This window comes from Harpia harpyja, chromosome 4, assembly GCF_026419915.1.
Source record: "Harpia harpyja isolate bHarHar1 chromosome 4, bHarHar1 primary haplotype, whole genome shotgun sequence".
Lineage (NCBI taxonomy): Eukaryota > Metazoa > Chordata > Aves > Accipitriformes > Accipitridae > Harpia > Harpia harpyja.
In genome coordinates this window covers 76,103,698-76,127,446 of record NC_068943.1, presented here as the reverse complement: position 1 = coordinate 76,127,446, position 23,749 = coordinate 76,103,698, and the positions used below count along the sequence as shown (strand labels likewise).

At 38.4% G+C, this 23,749-nt stretch overlaps 1 protein-coding gene across 1 annotated transcript in view; it reads left to right on the top strand.

Moving 5' to 3' along the window:
- PRKN (parkin RBR E3 ubiquitin protein ligase) overlaps positions 1-23,749 on the top strand; it is an 803,180-nt gene that overhangs the window by 665,414 nt on the left and 114,017 nt on the right. The window contains exons 8-9 of the mRNA XM_052784857.1: positions 1,537-1,598; positions 15,395-15,544. Of these exons, the coding sequence (XP_052640817.1) occupies positions 1,537-1,598; positions 15,395-15,544 (212 nt within the window). The remainder of the gene's footprint in view (positions 1-1,536; positions 1,599-15,394; positions 15,545-23,749) is intronic.

The window sequence follows — 23,749 nt, the reverse complement described above, 5'->3', positions numbered from 1 at the left end:
AGAATAAAAACCCATTAAGAATCACTCAGAGCTAAAACTCACACATTCAAATATATGAATATCCTTGTGTGCTAGAGGAGGGAAGAGGTAGATGGAAAGAAGCCTAGAAGAATATCATAGGTTTTATTAAATGGGAAGAAATAGTAATATTTAATAAGAGACAAGCCAATAATAGATAATTCTTACCAAATGCTTAAACCTTGGCCACCTTAAACCTTGGCTGCCTTTAAAACGGTTTGTTGATGAAGTGGCGTTGACAGTGCATTCTCTACCTGTACCTCCCCTGAATGGAGATAAAGCATTTACCAGCAAGAAGCTGATTTGAATATCATTTAAATAAGTTCTGTAAGTAGAAAAAGTTATACCAGTAGAAGACTTGTGCTAGTATAATTTTTGCCTTTTTTTGATTATGTTGCTTGCAAGTATAAAGGCTTTTCCCTTTGTATCCCTAAGACAGCTATGCCAACAGAAGTTGTGAGTGTAGGCCATGCCTCATTGGCTTTGAGTGAAGCCACAGTGCTGATGGAGATTTCCTGACTACTGTCTCCAAATTCATTTGCCATCCTTTTAATGGCAGTCATTAAGAGTGAGAGGTAACTATTTGTAGTTGCATCAGCAGAAATGCAGGTTGATAAAAACCGTAGTTCCTCCCATGTTCTAGAGAGAACTATGCTTTTAATTCCTTTTAAGGAATTTTCTCTGTTCACAAGCAGATGCTTCAATTTATGGTGAGAAGAATAAAGCCCAGATTGTTTTCACAGTCTGCACTTTTATCCCTTGCCAATTAGTCTGGTAGTGTACAAAGGTGAGTAGCAGCCTTGGATTTCATCGCCAGGAAGGTAATCATGGTCTGAACAGGTCAGTAAAATGCATGGCATCTAGCAAGACATATTCTTTCTTACTGGCTAGTACAGATGTGAATGTCTGTAGCAATTGAACATTAATCTGATTGCAAAGTTCTGGCAAATCGCTCCCCTGCCTGAATAGTTGGTTTGTGTATTACACCTGTGGGTGACAACTACATATTTGTGAAATGGGTTATATTTGTGACAGCCAAAATTAAAGTGATCTGTGGTGCCTATGAAATCCTTCAGGGAATCGGGGAAAGCCTGTATTATGCTTAGAAATTAGTCCAAACCTGGTGTGTGACTCAGAATTCAGCTTTGGGCAGCTCCAAGGTTTTGATGTGAGATCCTCTTTTAACAGGCTTTTTGGCTTACACTAAGAGGCTGGCGGTATCTGGCAGACAGTGCTGCCCTTTTCATCTTGCTTTTGTTTGTAGTCCTTTGGGGAAAGGGCTAAAATATTCGGAATATAACCTTTCTAAGCATTCTTGGTAGCATGCTAGGAAATGTGGAAGGATTATTTGATAGATGGTTTTCAGCATTCTGGTACCCGCAGAACCATGGCTAATCTTTCTAATCTTCTTTGTCTAAGGTAATCTGTATATTCTATCCTCTCCCAATCTATGTATCTTATGCTGAAACTGCACTGACAGGAAGCTCTAAAATGCCTATTTTTGTTTCTTTCCAACAGCTGGCTGTCCAGACTCCTTGATTAAAGAGCTTCATCACTTCAGGATTCTGGGAGAAGAACAGGTGAGTTAGCATCTCAAAGGCAGCATCTTAATGTCATGAAAGATAGACGCTAATGAGACAGTTTCCTCTCTCTCCAGGGAGGCAGAGTGTATCTCGTGACCCCCAATGACCTAAAATGTGGGGAAAAAAACACACAGGAGATATATGTGAGGGTTTTTTTTTTTCATTCTATCCATCAGCTTTGACAGGTTATTAATTGGTACATCTGCTATCTGCCACAGCTCTTTGGCATTCGACTACAGCAGTAAACAGGCTTTCTAAAACAGCAGATAGACCAACAATCTGACTAAGGGTTTGATACTTACAGCTACTCATGATATTATCCATCTCTTTCTGTGGCCTTTTTCCATTTTTAAAAGTGTGTTTCTCATTCATAATTATAGCTGTGCTTTGCACTCAGAAAACTATTTCTGTAGAGGGATCTTAGGAAAGCATAAGTGAAGTATGCTTTACAACACTTACAAAGTGGTCATAGTTATTATTTTGTCAACAGTGAAATTAACGTACAGAGATACTGAGAACATGTCCTTAAACTTTGAGAGACAAGTTGAATTTTCAAATGCTCAATGCTTCTGAAATTCAAGTCGTCTTTGTCTCTGAAGTATCTCTCCTAATGTACTGGTTCTAAAGCCTAACTGCCTGACAAAGAGTTGCAGGTACTAGGGACCAAGGGCCTGACACCTCACCATTACTGTTTTGTACATAAGAATATCCTTGTCTTTTAATGAACCTGGCACCAAGGGGCTTGCACAAAGTTATATGAGGGCTGTGACAGAGGTAGGAGCAGCTCCTGAAATGTTAATTCAAAGTCTGGTTTCTTAGTTTTTAGATCAGATTATATTGTCAAGAACACCCTGTTGCTTCTTCTTCCCCTGTCACCCTCCCTTTTTTTATTTCAGTTAGGCATGCTGGTACATTTTCTAGACTGCCAGTTTTCCTCCACCAGCCCCCCACTTCAGTTGTTATAGAAAGTAAAAAACCAAATTCCTTGGGGACTCAGCTTTTCCTCAGCAAGAAGGCAGCATGAAGGGGGGGGTGAGGGGGGGTTGTCTGACAGGAATGGAAAGAAAGACAGAAAACAGTCTAGGCCAAAGGAGTTACTGGAAAGAGGACTGTGGTGAGACTGAGGACTTAGGAAGAGGAGATAAATTATGACCAGGATTGATGGGGCCAAGAGACTGGTTAGAGCCAGGTGACAAATGGAGGGCAGAGTGAAATGAAGCTTGGGGACGCTGGAGAGATGGGGCTGGCTGGTGGAAGAGGGTAGGAGTAGAAACCAGAATGGCAGGGAGAAGGGTCTGACAAGGAGCTGGGACTAAGGACTGGCAGGGAATGACCAAATACGGAAACTTGCTAAAGAGACTGGTAAATAAAGTAAGGTCTGTACTTAATGAGCTGCACGAGGAGGTGAAGCTAAGCAGAGTAGGAGGAGTGGGACAAAAGGAGAGTTTTGAAGGAAAAGTAGGGAACAGCTAAACCAAGAGACTGTGAGTATGAGGGAGAGGGCTGAACCAGACAGACTTTGATAGCTCCATTGGCAGGCCTCTGGGAATGGAGCTGTAGACCTCAGCCTTGCTAATGACCACTGACAGAGCAATAGAATTTAATTGATGGACTTTCTTTTTTTTTTTTTTCTGTTTGCTTTTTAGAAAAGGAGGTGGTAGACATGAAAATGAAGGCTAAAAGAGTTAAGAGTGCCTATGAAAATTCAGACATTAGGAAATGTCAGATTTAAGATTGTTTATATAATCTTAATATTTTCTTTCTCTGTTCCACTCACCTATCCTTTGCACTAAGAGAGTATTAAATTATATAATCATATGCAGACTTCAGAAGTGGGATGATGTAAACCGTGAGGAACTGCAAAAGAAAAGATAATTAATTTCTGTCCAATAATAAGAGACGTCTTGAAGAGAGTACAAGGAGTTTGATGAGGAAAGCCTCGCTAATCAAATAAATACAGTATTTTTGTCACTTGGAATATTTTTGGTATTCTTTCAAATTTTCATAATGAAATTGCTCCTCTTTGTATTGAATACACCTAAACAGATGAGAAATTTTTGTCATCATGCATTAGGAGCACAAAACTACGCAGATGGAAAGTTGTTTTGCGGAATAGGTCTGACCTATAAACATTTGCCTTTCTCTGAAACTGGCTACACTAACAGGTTATTTGGATACAGTGGTTATCATTACAGTCTTAATTAACGTCTTTGCAAGTAGTGAATATTGCCATGAGGCTTGAATTATTCCATAAGCCCATACAAGTACAAAGAATATTGCAAGTATATTCTGTCCCTACAAAAGCATTATTATCATGAATCTACTGATGACCACAGTATCTCTTGCTTGAAGTTAGCACACTCTTCAACAGTTAGGGAGAAATTGGTGCAAAATCAAGGTAAAAAAAATTAAATACATCTAAATGAAGAAAGGAATTTCAGGCCAAGTCCTTATTCACAAGGCTATCTAATTATTTCTTATATTTATTTAGTTATATAGTTGCTTTTTAAAAAGATCTAAAGTGTGTCTTTTTCTGTTATCACGCATACTAGATAGAAAAAAAATCATAACTAATTATAACACTGTTTTATTCAGACTGCTTACAATTTCAGTATTATCAACCAACATATATTTTCTTCCACTCCAAGCAACAGTCAAAGAATAATAGGGGCATGTTACTGCTTCATGTCCAATCTTGATTTATTTTTAAAATGCTTAGGTATTCAAGGCCAGATTATAAAAGCAGAATGGAATATTGTGATAATCTGTTCTGATCTCCTTTAGAATACACATAACATGACTTTCTTGGATTAATTCTTGTTTAAGCTGGAGTATATTGCCTAGAAAAACATCCATTCTTTGTTTACAAATCACTTGCAGACATTAGATCCTATTATACCTGTCAGTAGTGAAAGAAAAAAAAATCCCAGCCTCTTTTCTTTCCACCACTCTACCAGCACCAGTATGCTCCCCACATTGCCTATCTCCCATTCCTCAGTGCCCAGATCCTTTACATTTCCAATTCCCTTTGTCCTGTCACAAGGCAATAGGTGATCATCATCATAAAAAATTACTTCAACCTATGAATGCAACTCAGAAAAAGCCACCATACCTCTGAAACGGGACTAAAAAAATTGCTTATACAGCAAAAGAGAGTCTGTTTGTCAGGCAGGGAGCTAAATATGTCTCAGACAGAATGAAAGAACCTTTCAGTTTGCAGTGGGCATTCCCACTGGAACTTGTGGGTTCCAGTTAAACCAGTGGCTGCCCAATAAGAAATAATTGTCCTTCCAGAGATTTCTATTTATTCATCTAAGAAGTGCCTTAGTGCTTCTGGAGGTGGATGGACACAGCTCAGATTCAGCTCATGATCCATCACACTGCTTCCCAGACAGAAATTCCATTCTGCAATTGTGGGTAATATTTTGTTCCTAGAAAATTAACTTCACATGTGACTGCACTGAAAAGCGAGTTGTTTGCTTAAACCCTGTTTATGAACAGTTCAGATATGCCTGTAGCATGAACTTAACCATCCATGTTACATGTTCATTTCTTCCTCTTCTCAAATTGTTACAAGCTTTATCACTGATGTTCTATGTTCTTGGTTTTCTTCCAAGTTATTGATAAAAATTTTAGGTGGCATAAGGCCAAGAATCAATACCTTCAGGACCTTTTTGGAAACACACCTGCTTAATAACTATTTCCTATTTACCATTATATTTTAGACATGCCAGATGTCTAAGCTAAGTTTTCATCCTCTTATATACGGCATGTTAATTTTGTATCACTTGAGATACTTAATCAAAAGGCCAGGCGGTAGCAAGACGGATGCCTTAGAGAAGTCTGCTTCGTCAACTCTCTTACCTTTATCAACCAAATTTCAGTCAAATTAAAATCAAGCAACTGTTCCTAATACAAAACCCTGGTCTCTACCTTTTGTTCATCGAGTATTTGTTTCCTGTAAATACTGACCATATATAATTTTTGTTGCTGTCATTAAGAGAGAAAGGTTTTGAGTGGCTTGCAGGATCAAACCCCTTGAAAACATGTGTCTGCCTGTCTATCTGTCTATCCAAATAAAATGTTTCTTTATCTAAATGTAAGCATTGAAGGAAAACTAATGCTGAGAACAAAAGGCTCTGTGTTTTAACTTGAAGCGTGAAAAGTTGCTGATTAATCTAATATTTCCTAAAAGGAGTTCTGTAATAATAAAACAGTTGTCCAAATAGTCAAACTTCTCGGTAGTCTCCTGGACATGTAAAACTCCCATGTCTTTTATGCCCTCAGGAATGCACATGATGGGAAATTCATTCTAGCTGGAAAGTCTATCTTTTAAGGTTTAGTTGGGGCAACAAGATAGTTTTTAAAGAGGGAATTGTTTTTAGACTTTATGGAAAGAGGTAATCATAGTCTGTGTGTTGAAATAGAAGAGTACAAGCTTCCCTGGTACATGATATGCATCGTGGATACCTAACTTACCACATAAAACCAGCATCCAGAGTAATTGGCTTAATATGCAACACAGTAGATTTAGCAACAGATTGCTACCCCACTTGATACTTGACACTTTGAGAAGGTGCCAGAGAATCTGACCTAGAAATGTCTCCAAAAGCAGCTTTGGCTGGTTTGTTTTAGACCTCCTTTTCACAGATTCTCCCAGTCCACAAAGGTCTGTACAAGGCAAAGAGAGTCTTCTGGACACGCAGCCCCAGGAAGAGTAAAACCTGAAGCTTTCTAACTGTCTTTAGCTCTGTTGAGCTTTTTCTTGCAATTTGATCCCACTGTTCATAATCCATCCTTTTCCCCTAGCATAATGGATGCAGTCCAACCTGCTGGCTAAGTGCTTCACTTCCTAGGTACCTGAGATACACTCAGGATTGGATGAAAGATTTATTAACTGGGGAGCTATTGAAAAATAGCACAGTATAAGAAAGTTACTCTCCTGCAGTAGTCATTTACCCTGTCAGGCTGGCTGTCTCTGCAAGTAAATGCAAATGGTTCTACAAGTGGTGATAGTGCAAGCTGCTTACAAAAATATGTTAAAGATGCACTAAATATGGGCTCTGTCCAAATGCAGTGGAAGGCAGGTAATTCAACAAGCCAGTGCCAGAGACAGCAGAGAGAACACTTCAATTCAGACCTAAACACTACAATACACCAACAAAGCAAGATGACTTGCAGTGAACTGTTATGGAGTCTCCCTAATGACTCTCTGAGAAAGTTCCCTCTTCTCCCCAAAGTGATAAAAAAAAGTCTTGTTTAATTGTTTAAATGGAATATTGTGATTCATGAATAAAATAGCAGCTACATCTGAAGGCTGGAAGGGAAAACAAATAACTCAAGAGCAAGCAAACTGCTGCTATACCTGAGTGCCCCCAACAGGTCACAGCACAGAAGCAGCAGATGACACACTAGTGGCAGGGAAAGAAGCTGCTAAGTAATGTATAGCTGTGCTTCTCTGCTATATCATCTGCTCTGACAACTTTGCAGAATGTATTGGCCAGTTTCTTGATATTTTGACAGGGTAATGATCAATTTTAACAGATCTCTCCTATCAGCTGCTACTGCAACTCATATCACTGCTCACTTTTTCTTTAGAAATGTGGGTGTTTACATCCCTGGAATCTGAGCAAGCCTGAATGGGGGCACTCCTTTTCTTCCCCCCCCCCCCCCCCCCCCCCATTTCCTTGCTAGTTGGGGAAAACTCATGCAAAGGAATATCCCGTTTTGAAAATCTGCAGATGCACATCCCCATGTTGTTCAACGGTGGTGTGGGCCTGTGCTAGGTTTTACTGTGAGCTGTAACTTTAGGAGATATGGAAATCTAGTATTAAAAAAACATATTGTGGACAGAAATCATTTAACATTAATTGAGGTTTTAAAGGAATTTGTATACAACATATGTGTGTGGCAAGGGAAACGTCCTTTTGATTTTTTTTGTTTTGCTTGCAATACCTGCTAGAGAAATTTTTTTTCAAGTATATGCTACAGAATATTAATGTAAAGTCAGTCTTAAACTAATTGATATATATTTACCCGTTCAGGCAAAAGTAATGTCGTGTGACAATTCTAATGCATCAGCTGAGTTTAGTGCAGGAAACTGTCAAATATGATCAACAAAGTGCTTCTGAAGTATTTGTGGGTCAAGATTTTTTGATAACTACACTTGGAAAAAATGCAAGTTACCTCTTGATAATTCACATGCAGTTAAAAAAAAAGAATAAATTTTCACTGAATAATTTCTCCAGTTCATAGTTACTAAACCAAAGCTATTTTGTTAGTATTCTCAAATATGTATCTTTACAAGTATACTTCCTTACAGCTCTGTGCTTTCCTACCCAGCCTCCTGGCTTCAGCTGCTGCTCAATGTGAGTGATACCTACACGCATCTCTCGGTTTCTTCCATTTTTTTGTTTAATATCTGATTTCTGTCCATCACATTTGGCTCACCTTTTGGATTTGTCATCACCATGCCATCACTCTCTCTCTAAAATTGAGCTACTGCATTCAACTCCTGATCCTCTTTACACCACCTTTTTTTTATAGCTGGAACTACCCGACAAACTTTACAGTCTTGCAATTTTATATGACCAGTGATGTGCATCTCTTTTCTTCCTGCGCTATATCTGCTTTGAATATCTCCTAACCACCTTCTTCCCTCACTTCAGAGGTAATTTGTATCCATGTGAGTTCCTCAGCTTTGTCTCTCCCAGATTATCAGAAATTTATTCTGAGTTCTTGTCATAGACAAGGCAGGGCATCTCTACTTTCTTACTCCTTTTTTAACTTGTTGTCTGTGCACTAGACAAGTAAAAGTAATTTATTTTTGGTTCAAGAGCTGAAATAAAAAATGGGGAGAAAGAAAGGAGAAAGTACTTGTGATCAAACCTAATTTAAAGTATATTTTTTTCCTGTCAAAACCAAAAAATATGTCACTTTGTGTAGGACCCAAATTTCCATTTGCTTACTTGCATTTAACAACTATCAATGAAAAACTTGAGTGCTCCTTAAAATAGAGGAATTCTCTTCCATCCAGCTTTTATTAAATTCAGAGAGAAGATTTGAACCCCAGTGTTCAGAGTCTCAGGTGGATGTAGAAGATGGGACTTCTTCCATCCCTTGGATGACTTTGATCTGCTTTCACGGAATATGTATGTATTCATTCTCGTGACCTGAGAATTGGAATTCCTGGGAGCCAGTATCTACTTCAGTGAATCTCAGTTGCACAGTTTGCAACAGCATCAGCTGAAAAGGTTTCCTTGCATCAGTTACAGCCTTGGTGGTTGTTACCTGCAGGGGAGAAATGAATGTGGATTCGAGCTCCACAAGGGTTGGAAGGAGCTGGATGTTTATCTCCAGCATTCAGTCTATTCAGACTGATCCCACAAATACCTGCTGGAAGATCACAAACTTCCAATAGTTTGTAAATACAGTGCCAAGCCATACACTGTGCTTAGTACACTTTCTTCATTGCATCCTATTGCCTCTCATATATTCAGTTTGATTTCCAATACAACCTGCTCCAGTCCTCTCTTCTCAGCATTCTTTATTTTCTATTTTCATACTCCTCACCTTGTGCTTTCTTTCATATCATTCTGCAAACTGCAGTCTTTCCTTTCTTTCCCCCTCTCTTCTCCAGTTTAATTTCATCCATGAATTGTGTTGCATTGGTCCAGTCAGGGGTTTCTTATCTAAATATTTTCTTGAGACTGCCTTACTCAATTTTCCATGACTTTCCAAAGTCAGGCAAATTCCAGCCCTCTAGAAGGTGGTTCTCTTTCTGGCCTCCTTTGTGATGCTCCTGTGGGAACAAGAAGGAGCTGATGCTCTGAACTTGCTCTTCCTCTCCTACCACTGGCCAGCAGAGGAGCCCAGTAACTCAAGAAAAATAAAGTAAGGGTGCACCATGGAGAGCCATGTCAGTCCATCTTTTTTTAATCTATACTTTAGATGACACTTTTGTAAGTATTTTTACTAGTCCAATGAGTACTAAGAGGTTTGTACTTGAAGTTGCCTAATTAAATTATGGAACTAATTCTTTTTTTTTTTATGTGTATAATACGTATAAATAAAGTGCTTAGTCTACATTATGGACTAACAGCCTCCACAATCTAATTTTGAAACACACAGATGGTTATTTGATTTATAGGAGCAGTAAAAACAATCTGACTCCAGAAAGTAGATTTTCTTTCCTCTGAGACTGTTACATGCAGTTAAAAGAAACAAGTAATTGAATTACCTTTCAGAGATTAGAAATTTTGGCTTTACATCTACTGCTAAACTTTTGTCCAAAGTTCCCTGCGAGGCTACTACTGAGCAGATGCTTTTAGGTGTGAGGAAAAAAGGGAAAATAAAGAAAACTGTGCCCAAAGTGTAAAAGCAAAATTAAAATAGCATTAGGCACGTGTGCTGTGGCAGGGGATGTTGGAATAGATGATTTTTTAAGGTCTCTTCTAACCCAAACCATTCTATGATTCTATAATATTGAAGCATAACTTGCAAATTAAAAAACACGTCAAGGAATCACTGTGTTCACAAAGTGTATTTTGCAAGAGTTTTTTGCATCCAGGTGCATTTCAGTTTTGTCTTAGTATCTGAATCTCAATGTAACTGAAAAGACTGCAATCCATAGTTAAACCTATTTTATTCCTGTGTCAGCCCAATGATTTCATTCATATTACCCTTGATTTACAACATCAGATGATTGAACTTCCACTGGTTGAAAACCTGGTACCGTTCTAAGACCCAAGGAAAACCATCCCAATCTGGAAAGTGGGGAGCACAGAATAAATGGTTACAATTATCCAGCCTCTGTGTCTATGTCATACTATAATTTATAATCATTTATAAAAATATTTCTAAAGGCCCTGACAACTCTTTTTGAGCAAAGATTGCATGAACAAACTTCATGATATGGTTGAAATATCATAAGTAGAGCTGGGAATTTTTTCCACTCAAAATTTTGTTCCATGAAAACTATAGATTTGGGTCAATTGGGACAATTCACACAGTGAGGGGAAAGTTCACAACAGGATGCAGTTTTCAGAGACAAAAAAATTAGAATGTTTTATGACTACTTTGTTCATATACCTTTAGCTGTTTTAGCACCAGTGATTTGGAGTAAATCATATTTTTAAAGACCCTTTCTTTCCAAATAAGCATTGAAATATATGGTTCTATGGTGAATCCAGCAACTATTTACCTACCTCTATTTCTGAGGCCCGTATTACAGTAGCATATAAATGCCTGACATGCTTTGCTCAAAAGCTGATTTCTAGCAGCAGTAGATGGCCGGTGATTTCTGTGTAATTTTATGCACCTCATTACCATAGTATGTGATGTCCTCATGACTATTAATGGATTTTGCCTCTTAACACTACAGTGAAATCAGCAAGTATCATTCTCCCTCTTTACAAATGGGGAACTGATGAGAAGCATAGATTAAGTGACTTACGTGAAAACCACAGGAAGGCTGTGCTACTGCCAGGAATTGAAATCAGGTGCCATGAATGCCAGTTCAGTCAAGTTTCCCATATATTAAACTTTGTAAGGGCTTTTTCCTAAAAATAATTGGAGATATTTTTCCTACTTGTGCACACAGAACCCTTTTACATATGATGAGTGCATCTCTAAATAGGAGGTACATTGATAATAATTGAATAATAGATATTGTGAAGCATTTTGAATGTATGGAAGAGCTAGATTCATCTTTTAATGACAACTCTTTATGTATTAAATATCTAGCCTAAGTTAGCTGTCTCAGCTTCAGCTATAGCACTTCCACAGGGTGATTCGTCCCATCTATCATAGACATCACATGTAGGTCAGGATAAATTCCCTGCTTGGGATCTTGTTTCTTCTCATTCAATATATTTGGAACCTATATGAGTTGTTTAGGTTAGATGTTTAATTTTTGAAGAACTAAAACTGTGTGAGGTGGTTCATAGTCTGAGCTGTTTAGGTACCTAAACTTTGATTTCAAAAATAGCTTAGGCCAGGTGACTTAGGATCAGAATTATTGGAACTGAAGCACCTATTGTGGGACTCACATAATTTCAGGTGTCAATATCTAGCAAATTGTCTGATCTCTCTTCATAGATAATAGTACAGGGCACTCTAGGGCTCAGTTCTTCTCATGCTAATGTACAAAACTAAAAGAGAAAAGATGAATTGCATCCTCTCTCTCCTGTTAATTATAAAAGGAGCCTAAGCAACCAGTGCAACTATAAGCATCATCACTGTGGAAATCCAGACTAAATTAAATGAATCCTACTTTAAATCTCCAGTTAAGAATAAGAGGCAAAGTAAACCAGTGGTGGTTGTCTGCTGGAATATCCTTAAATATCTCATCCAGACGTGATCAAAAATACATCATGGGCTCCAAAGACATTTAAGGGCTTTTGAAAATTGACTTGCTTTAAGCATGTTGATTGCATCAGTCCTGTGTGATATGTATGGCTGCGCTATATAGGAGAAAATGTCTCTAATAGACATAATTTGTCACCATATGCAAATAGTTAATTAATAATTCATGACTAAGTGTTTTGGTTCTTTAGAAGCCTTTTATAAATGCACCCTTAATGTAAAGTGAGTCGTTTTGTTTCAGGTCACTGAATATAGGATATAAATCTGCATATGTTATGTATGATTCTGTTATGGCAGCAAAGGTGTAGATGTTCTGCCACTACATGTTTTAGTTGGTTGTTGGGTTTTAAGTGAGCTAGTGTACAGGTACAAGGAAAAAGAAATTGGAAAATGACATCTTATAAATGTATCTGGACTTTGAAGGCAGAAAACAGGCTGCTAACTAGATGTCAAGATGTGCAAATGCATTTAGTAGGATCTTTCCTGTCTTCAAATTGATCATTTTTTTGGCTTTTATGGTGTGAAAATCACTGATGAGAGTGCTATACTGATTTGGCATGAGTCCTGTGCTGAACCAGTATAAAATGTCAAATTTGTTGGACAGAATACGGCTTTGTCCACCTTGCCAGTAGGTGGACTGGACATTCCCTTTCTGTAACTTTCTGTAACAAGACAGGTTGATTCCTATCTTACCTATCTTTCATTTTTGTGTATCAAACAAAAAAAGGAGAGGAGACATGAGGAATCTTTCCATGCCCTTTTATGCTAAGCTAATGACTGGAAAGCATATCCTTTTTTTCAGCTGAGAATTTATAATGGAAATGCTGACAGAATCTCAGCTACAGTGTCACTGGTGTTTGCCTCTGTAATGAGAAGCTGCTAACAATCCCACATCCAGCACAATGTTCCCTCTTAATGGGGTAAGACAATCACCATCCTCACCTTCAGGTCCAGACTCTGCCCTGAAGAAAAATTAGGTCAGCAGAGAGTTTTGCAGCTGTGGTTACCCACATTTCTGTTCAAGGCCAGTAGAACGATTCAGAGCACTCAGCATGTATTTAGTGCAAGGATCACAAACTTTACAGAAAATTGATAGAGTCCAACATCAAATATTTATGCCATTATTCTACATTTGAGCATAATAATAACATAGAAAAACACCAGTTGACTTGTTGAGCCCCTGCACTCAAGGAGATTTTGCAGACATGTTGTCGTGGTTTAACCCCAGCCAGCAACTAAACACCACGCAGCCGCTCACTCACTCCCCCCCACCCAGTGGGATGGGGGAGAAAATCGGGAAAAGAAGCAAAACCCGTGGGTTGAGATAAGAACGGTTTAATAGAACAGAAAAGAAGCAGCTAATAATGATAATGATAACACTAATAAAATGACAACAGCAATAATGAAAGGATTGGAATGTACAAATGATGCGCAGTGCAATTGCTCACCACCTGCCGACCGACACCCAGCCAGTCCCCCGAGCGGCGAATCCCTGCCCCCACTTCCCCGTTCCTATACTGGATGGGACGTCACACGGTATAGAATACACCGTTGGCCAGTTTGGGTCAGCTGCCCTGGCTGTGTCCTGGGCCAACTTCTTGTGCCCCTCCAGCTTTCTCACTGGCTGGGCATGAGAAGCTGAAAAATCCTTGACATTAGTCTAAACACTACTGAGCAACAACTGAAGACATCAGTGTTATCAACATTCTTCACATACTGAACTCAAAACATAGCACTGTACCAGCTACTAGGAAGACAGTTAACTCTATCCCAGCTGAAACCAGGACACGTCTTCTACATTTCTCAAAATACTGTTATTTTCCAGATCCAAGATCCTTAATTCAGGATTTCTGGCTGTCGTTCATATACTAAGTGATATTTTGAAGGCTTTCTCTCCTTTTAGATTTTGCTTTTCTTTTGTGAGGAAGTTTGTTTGGAGTTTTTTGTTAATTGAAAAAAGTGGATAGTTTCAGTTTGGTAATTTTTTTTTTCTATGATGCAACACTTTTGTGTTTATATATTATAATGTTTTAAGAAGTCACATACTGTTTTTAAAAAGCCAGTGAAACAAGACATGTTATGGCAACATTTACAGAAGAATCTTCTTAAACATACCCAGATAATACGCAGTGGAGCCCCTGTCTTTGTAATTTAAAATTCTTTGTATACTTTGTTTATGAGGTTTTTGTCCTAATGCTTCAGTTTTCCTTGTGGGATTTCTTTGGAGAGGGGTGCGGATTGGAGAAAGAATATTTTGTTTGTTACCCCAAAAAAATGGGAACAAGATTTTCATGAGCAGTTATGGGATAAAAGTTTACGAAGCACTAAATACTGTTGTGAGTGCTGTAACATAAAGCTCTGTTTTGTTCCTTTAGCACACCGTAAAGTCATTCTGCTCGCAGAGAAAATTCATACTACTCCCTTCCTCTTTGGCCTTTTGGATTTTCCTGTTTTCTTTGGGGCTGTTAGGACCAAATGCTTCCATTTATTTCACTCCACAGTAGACCAGATTTATAGGCGAATCTGAAGCCTGGTTTACAATGGTTATATAGCCACTAGTGTGGAACTGCACCAACACAGAACCCTAGAGTGGATGTGATTTACATGTACGCAGCATGATTTGTACTTGCTCAGCTTATCTTTGGCTGAAAGCAGGGTAAGTTAGACCAGGGAAAGTTATTACAATGGCATCAGTCATTTTAGAGTGGGCATTTTTGTCAGTGAGGATACGCTGAGCGTGTTATTTAATATTGCTGTGTGTCAGTGTCTCCATCATTAAAATGGAGGCACTTCCATAGCCTTTTAGGCTATCAGGATGGAACTAGACGAAAACTGCAAAAACGAAGACAATTTCCTGGGAGACCCTGGAAAAAAACTACACCTAACATTGAAATAAATGTATATCACAGAATTATTTTGCCAATCAATTTAATGAAATTTATTTTGAAAATAAAGTTGTCTGGGCAATTTTTAGAACCCTTTAGCTCTAAAACATTATACTGTACTTCTAGCTATAGATCCTGAGGTTTTTTGTGAGTTTCTCTCCAATCTGGGTACAGCATTTATCAGTATCTGTTGTTGGACTATATTTATGATGTTTACAATAATTTTTATAGCAATATAAGAGTTCTTGAGGTTACTTACAGAACCAGTGTGCTGTTTTCTTGATTTTAATACCCACACAATTTTCTGGTGGTGAAAATGATAGCTGCAAGTCAGAAAACAATGCGTATGATGTGAGTTGGAGTGGAGTGACACCCCATTTAACAACAGTGCAAAGTTTTAGACTTTTGACAAATAACCCGAACTTAGCATGCGAGACATTAGGATGGTTTACTTGATTATGTGGGATAGATTCAAGCTCAGAGTTTGTGGGGGGTTTTGTGTGTGTGCTGTTAGAATTTTAACACCAGTCTGTTGTATTGTAGTACAACCGTTACCAGCGCTATGGGGCGGAGGAATGCGTGCTGCAGATGGGAGGAGTGCTGTGTCCAACTCCTGGCTGTGGAGCAGGTTTGCTTCCTGAACCCGGAGTGAGGAAAATTGTATGTGAACCGGGCAACGGAATGGGCTGTGGGGTAAGAACAAACATTTTCCTCCTAGCGGTGTGGGAAACAATTGATATTGTACGACTTTAGAATAAGGGGGGGGGTGAAATGCTTTTTCCTTTTCTATCAGTGACTCTGAATTGCCCTTCATACCAGAGTGGGGTACTGTAGCTCAATAAACAATTTAAATATAGTACTGGCTTAGGAATGATGACTTCATCATGTAGACTATGTCCATTCCAGAATTCTTTGCTTTATTTGGTTTAAGAAGTTGCTGAGTAGTTACAGTAAGAAATTGAACTATGCAAATGACAATCCAAATGCGCTTTGACTTTCTCCTCCCAGCACTCAGCAAAAATGAACAGGATCTTGAGCAAACCATTCATTATTATATTAACACCAACTTTCTTTATAAATCATAGAAAAAGGAGAGAGAGAGAATGACCAGTCTGTGATACTGCAGCGACATTGCTTATGCATGTTAAGATACATGATTAAAACAAATATAGAAATATTTTTGTTTTCTTATAAAAATTGCTTTTAAGCAGAGGGAATGTACAATTAATGGTGGATTTCTGGAAAACAAAAACAGATGACACTTGAAAATGTTTTTGCTAAGAGGTCAGATCATATGGATCAGTGATTTTTTTGGCAGTAGAAAAAAACAGATACTTTACAAGAATCAAGCTTTGGGGGAAATATGTAGAGAGAAATCTATATATAAAAGAACCTATTAAATGTTAGATCAGAGTGACTAACTGATGTTTGTACTAAGTGACTCTTTCTGTGGTTGGTATTATTACTGCATTCGATGCAGGCTATGAGAGAAGAGAAAATATCTATATTTATAAAATATTGTCATGCTCTTGCTGTTGTCTTTCTTGTGGAAAATGCACTTTTTATTGCAGTTTTGATGTTGCCCAAACTGATACCATAGAAGAATAATAGTTTGCCGAACTAGGAAGTCACAGTAACTTGTCTTCTATGAGTAGGTTAGCATCTGTCGACCTTGGTAAAACTTCCTATCTGTCCATGCAGTGGTGCATGTAAAACAGAGTACTCCCCAGACTCACTGAGCAGACATAGGGCTATAAAACAAAGCAGAAGGTGGGAAAGTAATAAGAAACAAGACTGAGTAAACAAAAAGAAATGCCTCTGGATTAACTATTAGGGATTGGTTAAAAAAGATAAAATCACAAATAATTTTTACTCTGCTGTCTGCCTTGAAGTGATGAAAATCAAACTGTGTTTTGCAGCTTCATTCATCATCATTCTGAATCTGCAAATGCCCTGTAAATAAAGTGTAGCTAGCATAAAAGATTATGTATTGCCTAGTTTAGCAAACTGCTCTGTTTCCTTTTATGGACTCTGTGCTGTGCTTGCTAGCGACCGGAACTGCAGCCTTGAGTTTAACCTCACGCTTTGTTTTGAATTATGTGACGTCTTGAACATAGGGGGGTACATTTCACTGAGGCTGAAATGAGAACCAAGAGGCTGGTCTGTAAGCCAAATTTTGGTAACATTAAGGCCCTTCCTCAGAATCTATAATAGAACAGGGTGAAAATGCGTGTCTTTGAATCTTTCTTTGCACCCTGACAAATGATAACCTCAAGGAAAATTTGTCACAGAAGATTTCCTGTGGTGGGGGTCCTAGCACTGAAGTCAGCTGCCTGTGAGAAAGCTGGCTGAAGGTAAGGATCTGCCTGCAAGGACACCAAGACAGTTAGGAAAGCCATTTATTTCTACTCTGTTTTCTGTAGTAACTTTGATTGTTTTCTATTCAGAAAGTTAAACTATGTTGGGGTTTTTCCCAGACAAAACCTGGCCTTTTTTAGCATGAAGGCCTTCCACTCTTCTGTATGGAATCCAGGAACATCCACTTCAGAGCTCTGGGTTCCCTCACGAGTGTACACAATGATTTACAAGCTCAAAGAAAGGCCCAAGGTGAAGAACATCCCTTTTGTCCATCCAAATAAAGGTACCAAAAGATGCCTTGCAATACTTACCTGTACAGTTTAGGTTAGAGACACATTCCTTGTTGAAGCTAGTAAGCAAAAAATAAGGAAGGCAACGTGAATCTGGAGATTCTTTATGAATGTCTGTGTCATTCTTTAAGCTATGCTTTAGATATGTAGAGTCTCTTTTGGGGTATTTGAACCTCTGTCTTTGGGTAGAGTTCAGAGTTGATAACATCTTGCTAACAGCAGAAGTTACACCTAACATCAACGGTCTGTTATTCACCCAAAAGCCCTTGTGGAGAAATAGTTGTCTACTGCACAGAACTGATTTGTCAGGTCTGAACTGCAGTATAAGGATAGCTAACAACTGTCAAGTAGATGAGGATTTTGATTAACTAATGAGATGGATCAAGGGAGGGAGCAGGGATAGGTTTTCAAGAGAAAGTCAAGATAGTCAATGAAAAGGGTTTTCAGCAGCCATTTTAGAAAAGGAGTGGCAGAAGAAACCAAATAGAGAATAAGCTGGTGTCCTGGTTTCAGCTGGGATGAAGTTAATTGTTTTCCTAGGAGCTGGTACAGTGCTATGTTTCTGAGCTAGGTATGAGGAGAATGTTGATAACACTGATGTTTTCAGCTGTTGCTAAGTAGTGTTTAGTCTGAAGTCAAGGATTTTCCAGCTTCTGATGCCCAGCCAGCAAGAAGGCTGGAGGGGCACAAGAAGTTGGGAGGGGACACAGCCAGGGCAGCTGACCCAAAGTGGCCAACAGGGTATTCCATACCATGTGACATCACATCTAGTATAGAAACTGGGGGGAGTGGGGGCAGGGGGATTGCCGCTCGGGGACTAACTGGGCGTCGATCGGCAGGTGGTGAGCAATTGCATTGTGTATCACTTGTATATTCCAATCCCTTTATTATTGCTGTTGTCATTTTACTAGTGTTATCATATCATTATTAGTTTCTTCTTCTCTGTTCTATTAAACTGTTCTTATCTCAACCCACAAGTTTTACTTCTTTTCCCGATTTTCTCCCCCATCCCACTGGGTGGCGGGGGGGAGTGAGTGAGCGGCTGCGTGGTGCTGAGTTGCCAACTGGGGTTAAACCACGACAGCTGGCCACAAGAGACTGAAGCAAAATAAATATTCCATTATTCAGAGAGAAAACTGTGTGAGGCAATCACAAACCTGTAAGGACTCCAACCAAATCTGAAAGAGCATTGAAAAATGAACAGGTAACTGAGCCAGGCTAGGATACAGAGATTTTTCCTTCCTCAGTTTCTTTCTCTGGTATGTGAAATGAGGAACTACAATCTCTTTTTTGCAAAGTCATTGCCATCGGTGTCAAAGCTTAATGTGAGTTTCCAAGAGAGTGCTCTTCATTTGCTAAAAGGGCCTTTGGGAAAGTTAAAGATGGTGGATTTTGCTTTGTCTCAGGAAATTTGGAAACAGCGATATGTGGGGACCAGAAACAGCCTGGTAAATATCTAGACAGAACTGTACCAAAAAGGTGAGGAGAGAGGTTTAAATTTAAGCATCCCCATATGTACCCTCTGCAGTTAGGCACTGCTATCTGTTCAGGCTTTCAGGCAAAGAAATAGAATAAGAAGAGAGATTTATTTTGACTTGAAAAGTAGCATGCAGATATCTTTTTAATGATTATGAATAGTCCTCACCCAAAGCCATGTTGTGGTACCACTGACTGACCTCACTCTTGCCTAATCTTTCATTTTTTTTATCATTAGCCATAAACATATTAATTGATTTACCAAGATATGACCATTATACACTGTTGTTCTACCTTCATTACTATGCATCAGACCTATGTTACTAACTTTTATTGCTCAGATATAAAATTTTGACATATTTAATATGAGAAAACAGCAACAAAACATAGAAGACAGTACATATTGTACCAGCTGGCCTGCGTACAGGAGAAGCTGTGGTAATCAAGGCATACAAAAGCTCTATGAATAAAACATTTTTGTCTTGTTTTATATTATACTGACATATTATTTCCTACATATTAAAGAAAAGTTTGGAGTTAAAAGCAGGTTAGAATGGAGCTTCAAAAGGGACTATACTACTTGTTTATTAAAAAGTATGCCTTGGTTTCTACACATCCAGCTCATCTGTCTTGCAAAACATCCCCTGTCAATATCTTCGAGTGGGATGATAACTGACTAATACATGACTGCATCGTAGCCCTTGCTCCACGACAGTATAGACATTTTGCAGCATGCAATATCAGTTGACCTATCCCTTGGAATGGGGTGACATGGGAGATCAGGGATAGTGGAGGTAGAGCCTCTGTTGGTCTTTGCCCCTTGAGTTTACTCATTCCTAGCATAGTCTATATAAGCAAGAAGAAGAATGTATTTCCAGAGATCCTCTGTTGTTTGATAATCCCTTGCTAGGCGACCTGACTCCTGAAGATTCATGGAGGTCCTGAGACTACTCTAAACTATCCTAAGGCCTGGGCAACAATTTAAATGGTCTTAGGAACAAGCTGTCACAATTGATGGTTTTGTGGCCCTTGATTCAGATCCCCTAATGTGAAACTCCCCAAGTGAGTACTCAACCTTTGTGTATTAAATGTGCAATGATAAAGGAAGTTTTATAGCCTTGCAAAGGGAGCACAAAATTGGGGGTTATTTCACCTCTTTTAAACCATATTTACTGTTCTGTAACCATAATGCCATTGAAGAACATCAAGATTTCGCTAAAGATGTGTTCCCTTCTAGGACAGGTGAAATTTTAAAGCTGCAGACTGCAGGAGGTCCCTGAAAAATCAATAGATATAAATACCATGTCTTCCTTATAAATAGAATTCCTAGGCTGTTGTATTACATAGAACAAAATCCCTAAGGCAATTTCACTCTTCCCAGCAATTTTTTCCCATTGATTTCTTCTTGCCTTCTTCTTCCATGGCTAAGAAAGCACATGTCAAAAGCAATTACAGCATATTTGTAGAATTAATAATTGTCTGCCTTTTCAGAAAGCTTAATAGAATAGAGGACACTATAAAATAGTTAGTTACATGAGAAGTGCACTACACATTCCTGTTGTCTCCAAAACTCTTTCTGGTGGTTCATTATCTCCTGTTCATGCATTTCCTAGCATGCATGTTACGTCTTTGGTCATGTCTTTATTACGCACAATAATATGCATGTAGGTAAACCCTGAATAATTGAGAAAAATCTTTTGGTTTGAGATGACAAATCTGAATTATAAAAATTCCAAGCAACAAGTTCCTATTCACTTAATTTTGATAATTCAAATGATGATTTTGTTAGTTAGGTGTGTCCTTCTAAACTTCTCAAGTGGGATTGTTTATTTTAGGGTTTTATATCTTGGTTGGAGTGCTATATGACTGCACCTATGCTCCCTCTGGAACCTGAACTAGCTTGCAAATACTGTTTCAGAACTATTTCATGTATATGAAAGTGCGTAATAGTTTGTAAGAGTACCCAGTGTAGAAGTGAAAAGCAGTTTCCACATCTGGCAGTTATAAGTCTTCTGTTGTAAAGTTCAGCTCTAATGCAATGTATTCTCATGATCAGCATGTACTTTCTTTGTGCAATTTATATCCCTCTTGTGTCTGGTTTTGGCACATTATTCCATATATATTGCCTCATCAAAATGTTTGAAAGTCTGACTAACCTAAAAGATTTTCACACAGAGATGTAGGTATAAATGTTTTGCTCAAGACATGTGCTTCGCTTCTTCATTAGCAGTACCACAAAAATCTTCAATGTATGCAAAGAGAAAATAGGCACCTTTTAAAATACTTCAGGATATAGTCGAGATGAGTAGTGGTAATTCAAGACAATCTGTGAAGATACTTGCACTGAAAAAATCTTTTACTTTTTATAATCAGATGAATAAAAGGTCATGGGTGAAGAAGGGCTGTATGCACAACGATCTGAATTTTTGTCTCGGTTTTAAGATGGGAATGAAAGTTGAAGCAGGAGCAGAAATAAGAGGCTCCAAGGTTTTGGAAAACAGAGGAATAATTCAGAAAAGACAAGACCTTGAGACCTTTATGTCATTTGCAAAACACTAAAACGGAAATAAGAGCTAGCTGCTATCTAGTACCCATAGTAAAATTGAAGGGTTATTCTTTTTTATCACATTTCAGGTATTTGTCCTTGTTCCATATGTCATTAAATTTTTGCTTCTAAGAAAATTCACCAGAAAGGTATTACCATGGATAGGGTAATAGCTGAAGATATTGCTGAGATTAAGAAACCAACTCACAGCAGGAGTGTTTCATAATATTTTATAGGGAGTTTTTTCAAGGGGAATGAAAATGAGGCCGACATTTTCTATTATTGCTAAATGCTGAGTTGCTAGTATTGCGCCACAAGCTCTAAGCTGTAATCATGTATTGCTTTCTTCTATTGAGTGGGCACTCTAGCCTTTAGAAAGTGGAATTCCATCTTGTTGACACATTATGCTTCAGTAGCTAAGCAAGTTGTTTCATTGCTAAAATATGACAGGCTTTCTCAGGCTGACCAAAATTCTTTTGGGATTTGTAGCGGTTTTCTGGTAATGTTTTACATGGTTTAAAATGAACTGTAAAAACACAGGGCTTTTCAAGATGTGGCAGAATGTTGATGTTTTAATAAAACATTTACCCCAGAATAGCACTGTACAATTAACAAGCTATGTATTGCTGTCAAGGTGCATTATTTCCGTTGCCCGTATCTTGCAGTGGTGCAATTCATTGATCTGGTGACTGATATGAAACTCAACTGTCAGCAGTGAGTGGATAAAGCAATCTAGAGAATGTTTCCATTATTAATAACATGGATCACATTAGTTCATAGGACTAGCAAAAGCAAAACAAGTACTTTTTATACAGAGAACAAATCAATTACTTGTGCTTGGTTCAATAGGTAGAAGAGTAACTGCTTTTTCCTTTACATCCCAAATCAGGAAGAACTAGCTAGTAAAGTAATGTTAGAAAACAACATGTGAGTCTCTTCAGCTCTAACTGAGCTAGAACTGAATCTTCATTAGTTTTCTCTGCTAGATGTCCAGAATATTATGGGATGTCTCATATTATGTGATCAAATTCTTTATCCCTTAATTTATGTAGGATATAGCTTTTCCCTGAGTTCTGCATCATGCAGGCATCTGGAAAATGGCTGTTGTACATGCACATTGCAAATTTTATATTGAATGTGCAGTGTCTTCAGTGTTTTGGCCTGATTTATTATTCTGTGGCTTACCTAGTAGTTCACAATTTAAAATCTGTCATATGTGTTCTGAGAAAGAAGGAGCAAGGAGGTAGAGAAAGGAGGTAGTTACCTGATAAAGGGATGGAGGCGGCTGGTCCCTGTAATCTGGCATGAGAACACAGATAGCAGAATAACGCTCTATTTGAGTCAGGGAAATTGTATTAGAGAAAACTAGGATAAAATCAAGTTCTTGCTTGTAAAGATAAGTCAAAACTGGACACACGGACCTAGGAACTAGAGAGCATAAAACTGGTCTCTATGAATGTAAACCAGCTCAGACTGGGATTTGTAAACCAATGTTTTGCAGAAGAGAAATGGTCCCAATTTTATCAATTTGTCTGTGAAAATGGGAATGAGCTAAAATTTTAAAATGAGGGCTGAGATAAAATAGGAGTTGGGTTTAAAATCACATTAGTAGTTGATTTTAGCATTTATCAACTAAATCTTAGTCCTTGTAAACTGCTAGATCAAACAGTCCCCTGGAAGGGTGCTAGGGATTTTCATATAGAGATACCAAACACTCGACTTTGTCACTCATTCAATATTCAGATTCCAGAGCTGAAGCTACCTGGGCTTCAAACTTCTTCACCTGTAGAAAGAGAAGAACAACACTTTACAGTAGAAGAAATGCAAAAAAGTGCACAATTTAAAATATCCACAGCCCACTGTAAATTGATTTTAGTACATAGACTTGGAAAAACAGCTTCAAAAAAAGTACCTTCTCTGGTTGACTGTGATTCCTTTTCTTAGGTACCCAGTGAGTATATCATATTCTGATGCTCAGGTCAGGATTAAATTGATCACCAAATTTGAAGAAGAAGTCAAAATTTTCTCTCAGGTCTCATTGGCAGGGACTTGACATTCTGTGCCAAAGTTGGTGGATGAGCTACATACCATCTCCGGGAATTTGGGGGGGCATTTCTCACCTAGAAATTCCTTGTTATTGCAAGAGCCTCAGGCTTTGATGACAACTTTGTCTATTTTGGTCTATGCCTGTGGCACACTACAGTTTAGTCTCTTGACGACTGAAGTGCT